This window comes from Coccinella septempunctata, chromosome 1 (genome assembly GCF_907165205.1).
Source record: "Coccinella septempunctata chromosome 1, icCocSept1.1, whole genome shotgun sequence".
In the NCBI taxonomy this organism is placed as follows: Eukaryota; Metazoa; Arthropoda; class Insecta; order Coleoptera; family Coccinellidae; genus Coccinella; species Coccinella septempunctata.
In genome coordinates, this window is record NC_058189.1 from 62,216,250 (window position 1) to 62,225,400 (window position 9,151).

The 9,151-nt window shown below is 36.8% G+C and overlaps 1 protein-coding gene across 1 annotated transcript; it reads left to right on the forward strand.

Moving 5' to 3' along the window:
• The first annotated feature begins 2,062 nt into the window (after positions 1 to 2,062).
• On the forward strand, positions 2,063 to 8,884 carry LOC123309300 (cysteine sulfinic acid decarboxylase). The gene is made up of 4 exons (XM_044892351.1): positions 2,063 to 2,989; positions 5,814 to 6,181; positions 6,710 to 6,870; positions 8,015 to 8,884. The coding sequence occupies exons 1-4, from the start codon at positions 2,327 to 2,329 to the stop codon at positions 8,449 to 8,451; spliced, it is 1,629 nt and encodes a 542-aa protein (XP_044748286.1). The 5' UTR covers positions 2,063 to 2,326; the 3' UTR covers positions 8,452 to 8,884.
• Positions 8,885 to 9,151: the final 267 nt, after the last annotated feature.

A 9,151-nucleotide genomic window follows, 5' to 3' on the forward strand; every position in this document is an offset into this window, starting at 1 on the left:
TCAAGCTATCAAAAATTAATTTTCAATGATATAGAATGTAATCTAAAGGTGTTAAGTTTGGGCAGAGTGGAGGCCTTTCTCTAACAATCCATGTCTCTTGAAAATGATATGTGAGACATTGCCTATCTCTAAATTTAAAATCATTTATACTTTATGAATGACCACCATCCTCCCCAGACTTGACATCTTTAGATAATTTCATCTGGGGACATTAAAAGTCGGTTGTGTATAAAACACAGAATTGAACTTAAGAATGCACACAGCATATAGAGAAATTCAAGCTGAAGTTTTCCAAACCGTGAATTCCAATTTCCAAAACTAGTGAATCAAACGTCACACCACGATAGAGTGGATCAAATATTATCGAATGTCACCAAAATTAGTTGAGCGAAAATGTACCGTTTCTGAAAAAACCTAACCTAAAGTTGCCGATTTTCGAACTATTTTTTCAATCACAAGGCCAATTTGTGATTGAGGATAGCGTTTTTCTCCCATATTATCACCCCTATAGAGGGGGTTTATTCTGAGTAATGAAAATGTAGAAAAAACAATTATTTTAATTTACATTTACTTAGGATATCGATTAACTACTTAAAATAATTTCAATTAGTGGAGATAAAACAATAATCTTAGTTCAATATAATTTAAAATCGATATCCTTTTTCACAAACTGGCCCTGTGATTAAGAAAAATAGTTCGAAAATCGGCCACATTAGGTACTTTAATAAAATTCTGATTATTTTGGAAACGGTACATTTTCGTTGAACTAATGTTGGTGTCATTCGATAATATATTTGGTCTACTCTATCGTGGTGTGACGTTTGATTCAATAGTTTTGGGACACCCTGTATATTGTTTTGTTTACAATATAATGGACAAACTTTCGAAAATCTTTTATACAGGATGAGTCTTTGTTTCGTAAAAATATTTCAACAGTAGTTTCTTGAGGTCGAAAGAAACACTTTTTTTCTTCACCATTTTTTCCGAATCGTCTAGGTTCAAAAGATACAGGCTGTGGAAAAACCATAAAAAATTTATTTTTAGTTCTATCTTCAAGTGGTTTTATTGAAAGGAATAAATTTCGGAATATAGGTTTTCATTCATTTGATGAATCTTTTTCGAACTCAAAGATATCACCCAAGTCTTCCAGTTTTCTCATTATGACCATCAAGTACCATGAAAATACCAAAATTCAAAAATCCCAACTCTTGAAACTGAGTTAGATCTAAACAATATTTGAAAAATAAAAGTATTCCTCATATTTTGTCGTATAATGCGCATTTTTCCAGTAATTTGATGTTCAAAAACTAAACAGCATCTGTGAAATTTGAGAAATTGGTTACTTTGGCTGAATACAACTCTGTTTAAAAGATCACAGATGCGTAGGGTCACAGATTTATAGTTATTCTGCAGGTGATTTTGTTTTTCCTCATTATGAAAAAGTAAAATGGCTTTATCTTTTTATCAGGTCCGAATCGGAAAAAATTGCATGGAAAAATAGTGTTTCTTTTGACCTCAAAAATCTACTGTTAGAATATTTGTACGAGTCAAAGACTCACCCTCTATAGTACAAAATTTTTCATTTTTTTATGCTTCATTGCTTCTCTTGCTATCGTATAACTATTCTACTCTTTTTTTTTTGGAAGTTCTTATACAAAGAACGTCAAGTGTATGGCATTTTTGAAAAGGCAATCGAATTACCTTTAAAACAAGGTGTGTCATTCAACCCCTCCCCTTCCCATTTAAGATTTTAAAGAATTCTTGCACAGGGTTGATGGATTGATCCTCCTACGAACCAAAGTTTACTTCTTTCTGCATTTTTTATTATTTTGCATAGGGGCCGAGGTCTAAGGGTGGTACCTTTTGAAATTGACCCGCTGTTGTAGTGTAAAGTGTTGGATATCCCTTTCGTTTTGAATCTTAAATGTACCTCTACCAAGTTCGCAGAATAATTTGAGGAACCCTCGTCAATTTGTTTCTTGCTGCATCAAACAACACTACAACGGTCTTCTAACGAGCATTTTAGATGGCTGGTACTTTATAAACCGAAGACCCCCGTATATCTGGTTCATATCCAGAGGACTCGATAACAATGAACCGTTAAGGTTAAGAACAAACCAACTGGATTCAGGCAAACGACAGAATTTTGTCGGAGAATATTACCATTTAGCCGGAGCAGTTAAACCGTGACTTAATTCAATGTTAGTGGCAGGGAAAGTGGCCGTATAAAAGAATATTGAAGATCGGAAACCGCTCCACAGCCGAGTCGTTGGTCCATCTGAAGCGCTTAAGTCTTCGTGTTACTTAGAGTAAGCGCTCAAACAAAATGCCGGCGAATAACGTGAAAATTATATCTTACGACAAATTCTCGACGTCTTCCTCATCGTCCGACGAAGAGTACTCGAGTTACAGGAAGGTAGATTCGTCAGACGACGAAGGGATCCAATTCGTGGTCCATTTCGACGAGAAGGATGAAGAAGTTGTGCATTTCGAGAGTTTACCCAGGAGGGACCGCCACGAAAACTTCCTGAAGAGATGCACCGATATCATGCTGAAGGAGGCGGTGTTCGAAGCCACCAGGAGACAGAATAAAGTCACCAATTTCAAGACGCCGGAAGAGCTAACCAGCCAGTTCGACTTCGAGCTGAGCAGCAAGCCTGCCAGTCACGATAAACTGGTGAAAATAGTGAGGGATACCATCTCGTACTCCGTGAAAACCGGCCATCCTTACTTCGTGAACCAGCTGTTTTCCTCTTTGGACCCCTACGGCTTGGTTGGGCAGTGGCTGACCGATGCCTTGAATCCGAGCGTTTACACCTACGAAGTATCGCCCGTTTTCACGCTCATGGAGGAGACGGTGCTGAGGGAAATGAGGAAAATCGTTGGTTTCGAAGGGGGTAGAGGAGACGGTATATTTTGCCCTGGTGGTTCCATGGCCAACGGTTACGCCATCAGCTGTGCCAGGTATAAGTTGTTTCCGGAAGTGAAGGTGAGTGAAATGAGCGCAGAGCTGAAACGCTGCCACTTTATTTTATAGTTCTTTAGCGCAATTCAACGTACTGGTACTAACTGCGATACAAACACTGAAATTTCACACAATGGTTCATTCATTCCAAAATAATCAGGACATTCACTTTCCAATCAACATAAAAGATATCTATGAGCTCCAGAGCTCGTTGTTATTGAGGACTCCTGATAATGACAGTAGTGAAAATTATGAATAAATAACGTTGGTTTATCTTTGAATACGAATAATCAAAGTATTTTATGTTTTATCAACGAGTACAAAAATAGTAAACTGGAAATTAAAAGCTCATTCTTTGACAATTTATACAAATCCATTTGTTTGAAGTTTTTGTTATGAAAACACGAATACGTTGAATCCATTGTGAGCATTACAGGAAGCCTATCTCCCTTCGTTTAGATTTTAATCTCTAAAATGGCCTTTTTTAAAAATTGCAAATTTCAATCTGCGATATTTCCTGTTATATTCCTCCGATCCGATTGAGATCTTCGGTTCTATAATCAGCGTTGTCAAGGCCTACTCCCTAGCACAAAAACTTTATTCTGAAAATGTCGGTTTTTTGGGTCAAAAATGAGCAAGAGGTTAGACCCCCCCAAAAATGACCAGTTTGCACCTCTGTCTAAAGAGCAGGCTGTTATATTAGTGTTCTAAGATATGGAGGTCAAAGAAGTTGTTTTTTAGATTCCAGAAATCCGAACAGTTCATGATTCAATAGAGAATTGCACTCCAGAGAGCACTTCAAAATAAACTGGAAAATGAAAAATCGAAAAACAAAAATTTCGATTTTCTCATAAACAGTGTCAGATATGTGAAAGTTTGGTATGGAACTGTAGGTTTTCGAATACGCTGAATCTATTGCAAGCATTTCCGGAAGCCTATCTCCCTTAGTTTAGATTTTCATCCCAAAAATGGCATTTTTCAAAATTTGCAATTTTCAATCTGCGATATCTTCCGTTATATTCGCCTGATCCAATTGGGATTTGCTGTTTTATAATCAGCATTGCCAAGGCTTCCACCCGAGCACAAAAACTCGATTTCGAAAATTTCGATTTTTTGGGTCAAAAATGAGCAAGGGGTAAGACCCTCCCAAAATGACCTATTTGCTTCTCTGTGAGAAAATCAGGATGTTCTATTACTATCTTAGGATATGGAGTGCATAGAATTTGTTTTAAAGATTCTATAAAAATAAACAGTTGATGATTCGATAGAGAATTGCACTCCAAAGAGCTCTTGGAAGTCAACTCGAAAATGAAAAGTGGAAAAACAAAAAAAATTATTTTCTCCTAAACTGAGCCAGATATTTGAAATTTTGGTATGAAAATATAGGTTTTCGAACACGCTGAGTCTATTGCGAGAAATTTCGAAAGCCTATCTCCCTTTGTTCACATTTTCATCTCAAAAATGGCATTTTTTAAAAATTGCAATTTTCAATCTGCGATATCTACTGTTATATTCGCCTGATCCAATTGGGATTTCCGGTTTTATAATCAGCATTGCCAAGGCTTCCACCCGAGCACAAAAACTCGATTTCGAAAATTTCGATTTTTTGGGTCAAAAATGAGCAAGGGGTAAGACCCTCCCAAAATGACCTATTTGCTTCTCTGTGAGAAAATCAGGATGTTCTATTACTATCTTAGGATATGGAGTGCATAGAATTTGTTTTAAAGATTCTATAAAAATAAACAGTTGATGATTCGATAGAGAATTGCACTCCAAAGAGCTCTTCGAAGTCAACTCGAAAATGAAAAGTGGAAAAACAAAAAAAATTATTTTCTCCTAAACTGAGCCAGATATTTGAAATTTTGGTATGAAAATATAGGTTTTCGAACACGCTGAGTCTATTGCGAGAAATTTCGAAAGCCTATCTCCCTTTGTTTACATTTTCATCTCAAAAATGGCATTTTTTAAAAATTGCAATTTTCAATCTGCGATATCTCCTGTTATATTCGCCTGATCCAATTGGAATTTCCGGTTTTATAATCAGCATTGCCAACGCTTCCACCCGAGCACAAAAACTCAATTTTGAAAATTCCAATTTTTTGGGTCAAAAATGAGCAAGGGGTCACACCCCCCTAAATTGATTTATTTGCTACTCTGTCTGAAAATCAGGATGTTCTATTGCAGTCTTAGGATATGGAGTGCATAGAATTTGTTTTGAAGACTCCAGAAAACCAAACAGTTGATGATTCAACAGAGAATTGCACTCCAGAGAGCTCTTCGGAGTCAACTCGAAAATGAAAAGTGGAAAAACAAAAAAAAATTATTTCTCCTAAACAGGACCAGACATTTGAATTTTTGGTATGCAAATATAGGTTCTCGAACACGCTGAATCTATTGCGATCAATTTCGAATGCCTATCTCCCTTCGTTTAGATTTTCATCTTGGAAATGGCATTTTTCAAAAATTACAAATTTCACTTGAGAATTCGTCAAGACCGAACGGTTGCGCCGAGATGGATGAAATCTCAAGATTTATTACAAGAAGAGTTGCTCTTTCAGAATATGTATCACATTCAGATCTACGACAATTTTCCTGGAAGCAAACTTACTCGCAAGTTGACCTTCGAAAAATTCTCAAAAAGTTGGGTTCAGTTAAAACATCCTCAAAAGCGAACGGTTACGCCGGGGTGGATAAATGTCGAGATTTATAACTGGAAAGGTTGCTCCTCTAGAGTATGTATCACGTTTAAATCCCCTATGATTTTTCTGCTTGATACCTAACTGGAAAGTTGAAAAATGGAAAAATAAAAAATCTACCATCTTTTTTACGCCTTCTTTTTCATTCTCAGACCAAAGGCCTTCACTCCCTGCCACGCTTAGTTTTGTACACATCAGAGGATGCGCACTACTCCGTCAAGAAGATGGCCTCCTTCGAAGGGATCGGTTCCGACAACGTTTACCTCATCAAAACCGATAAGCGAGGTAAAATGGACGTGAAGGATCTCCAGGATCAAGTGAAGAGGACAATCAAGGAGGGAGGAGTGCCATTTTTGGTGAGCGCAACTGCTGGCACTACGGTACTTGGGGCTTTCGACCCACTGAAAGAGATCGCAGACCTTTGCCAAAAGTATAAACTGTGGCTTCACGTGGACGCAGCCTGGGGAGGTGGAGCCTTGATGTCCCAAAAGCATCGACACCTGCTAGAAGGCATAGAAAGGTTAGAACTTTATGAAAAAATCAGTTTTATCATCCAAATTGGCACCATTACCATGTCCTTGTCCTCAATGGTTGAGTGATTTCCATACCTTCTACCCATTGACAAAAAAGTCTTAAGACACCGGTGTGAAAAAATTGGAAAATAAGTCAAAAAGTCATCAAACAATAAGTTCGATGTCCGCACACCTTACCCATAATTGAAATGGGGTAAAAATACGTCAGCAATGATAGATAGCACCTTGATAACGAACAATTTCATAAGTGCTTTCAACAAAGTGTCTAAATTCTTCTATACACTTTTATCTTAACGCACTTCCACAATACACAAAGTTCTTCAAATTATTCAGATAGTCTCGAATGTACTGAACAACTGAACCATTGTAAACAACGACTACTCATGTTTTCTTGTATCCGGCGACGCATTCCAGTCCCGTACTTGAAATTTTATAAAATCGCGTTGGACTTGAGGGGATGATGACTGCGCCATCTTGAATGATTCGTATGAGCGATTTGTGGTGATTATTTTCAGAGCTGATTCAGTCACGTGGAACCCGCACAAACTGCTGACTGCACCGCAACAGTGTTCTACCTTCCTACTCAAACATGAAGGCCTGCTTGCAGAAGTCCATGGTACGGGAGCTGCTTATCTCTTCCAGAAAGATAAATTTTACGATACCAAGTACGATACCGGTAAGTAAAATTATGTTATTTTTGCCCTTTAGCCCTTCATTGAGATATTATGTAAAAAATGCACAGAGATAAAGTTTTCGACTTAGAGTTTAATCGAAGACTTGTACTTTGCTGTGCAATATTTATTCGAAGGTTGTAGAAAATAAGGGCTTCATCTGACGGATGATTTCCGGAATAAAGATTTTTTTATTTTCTAGTGATAGTCTTCGTTTGGGTACTTCACAACCAGCTGTGTGTTATATTGCAAAAAATTAAATGCCTCAGGGTCATTCATATGTCTAATCCATTCAATATGGATGAATTAAAAGCAGCAATCAAATATTCTAAATGTCGAAAAGCCGAATTTTGCTCAATATTTTTTAGTATCTTGCACGATTTAATGAAATGGCCGATACCAACTGACAGAAGAGACTTAGGACACAAGTATGAAAAAAAAGAATATTACTTCAAAATCTCACTAATAAAATTCGTCTAAATTATTTACGAATTTTTTCACCATGAACATCACAATCTTCTTTTTCGAACATTCCAACAATCGTCGTAAAAATGGGATGAAATGGGGAAACATCTAGCACTTTTTCAACATAACTAACATAAGCACTTTCAAGAAACTGTCTCGATTTTCTACATTTTTTTGTCACCCTAAATTGCACGATACAACAATTATTATTCTCTCAAGTGACCTTATGCCTTTAATCCGGTGAACTTGGTACTGAACCATTCATTGTCCAGCCATATGTTCATGTTTTGTTTCGTTTTTGCGATACCGGAGTCACCTTCCACAGTCCCCTACTTGAAATTCAATGAAATTTTGTCGAACTTCTAGGGGTTGTATCTCAGCCATCTTGAATATTTTATGTAGACAATTTTTGGTGAAACGACTCATTTCGATGAGTTCTACCTTGTGTCAAAAAAAAGCCTCACCTTTGAAAACACCCTGTATTGAATTATTTGATAATAAGATAAGTAATTAGGAAATAGGAATGAATGCGTTACTCACCTTGAAAACGTGCTATTAGTTGAGTTTCGAGCGAAGTTAAGCAAGAATGAACCTGTATATTTTGTATATTTACTAATTTCGCATCCGATTCGTAATTGAAACATCCAAAAAGTGCATTTCAACTAACGAATTTCCTCTTGCCAGGCGATAAACACATCCAGTGCGGACGAAGGGCGGACGTCCTAAAATTCTGGTTCATGTGGAAAGCGAAAGGAACAACCGGTCTCACTCAGCACATAGAAAAAGTATTCGAGAATGCAGCCTACTTCACCGAAACCATCAGAAACCGACTGGGCTTCCAACTGGTCAACCACGCGCCCGAATGTACCAACATTTGTTTTTGGTACATACCGAAAAGTTTACGAGACGCAAAATCGGAGGAGAACTACAATGAACGCCTGCATCTTGTAGCGCCAGCAATGAAGGAGAGAATGATGAAGGAAGGTACCATGATGGTGACGTATCAGTCTCAAAAAGGACTACCTAATTTCTTCAGGATAGTTTTTCAAAATTCGGGCTTGGATAAGTCAGATATGGTTCATCTCGTGGAAGAATTTGAGAGATTAGGTGCAAATTTGTAGATATTTATAGGAATATTAAGTATTTATTTGAAATTTTAGTCTAGAGAAAAGATATTGTATTTCTTTAAGATAAATATTTTCTATTGAAATTGTTGATGTCCTGAATATAAAATAATTAAACTCGTCAGAAACGATTCAATCATTACAGGATGGTCACACGAAATGTCCACTAGAAGTATGTAAAGAACCGACTGAGATTTTTTCTGAAAATTTGTGCATAATAATGAATGACCGGTATATATTCAACTAAAATATTCTAGCCTTGGTATACTACTTCCAAGTTGAGCCAAATTTTGTTATTCCAAATGGGACACCCTATTTTTCATCACATTCACATTTTTTTATTTATTAGAACTTCCCCATACCCAATCCTCAAGGATATGACAAAGTTTATCAGAATGTAATGTAATTGAGACCAAAATTGACTCTTCTAAAAAATACAACACCCTGTGACTACAGGGTGAAAGATAAATCTCTAGATGGACCTCCAAAATCTCTATCTAACAATGTTTCGAACCCTTTACCTAAATCTGAAGAATTTCAGGAAGATCTTCATCTTAAATTTGAGAATTAATATCTCCTTGACGTTTGGGTATGGGGAAGTTCAAATAAACCATAGTTGAAGATTTTGGAGAATATTTCAGTTGAATAGATCGTGGTTGTTCATCATCCTTCTTCCTATTCAGAAAAAACATCGAAA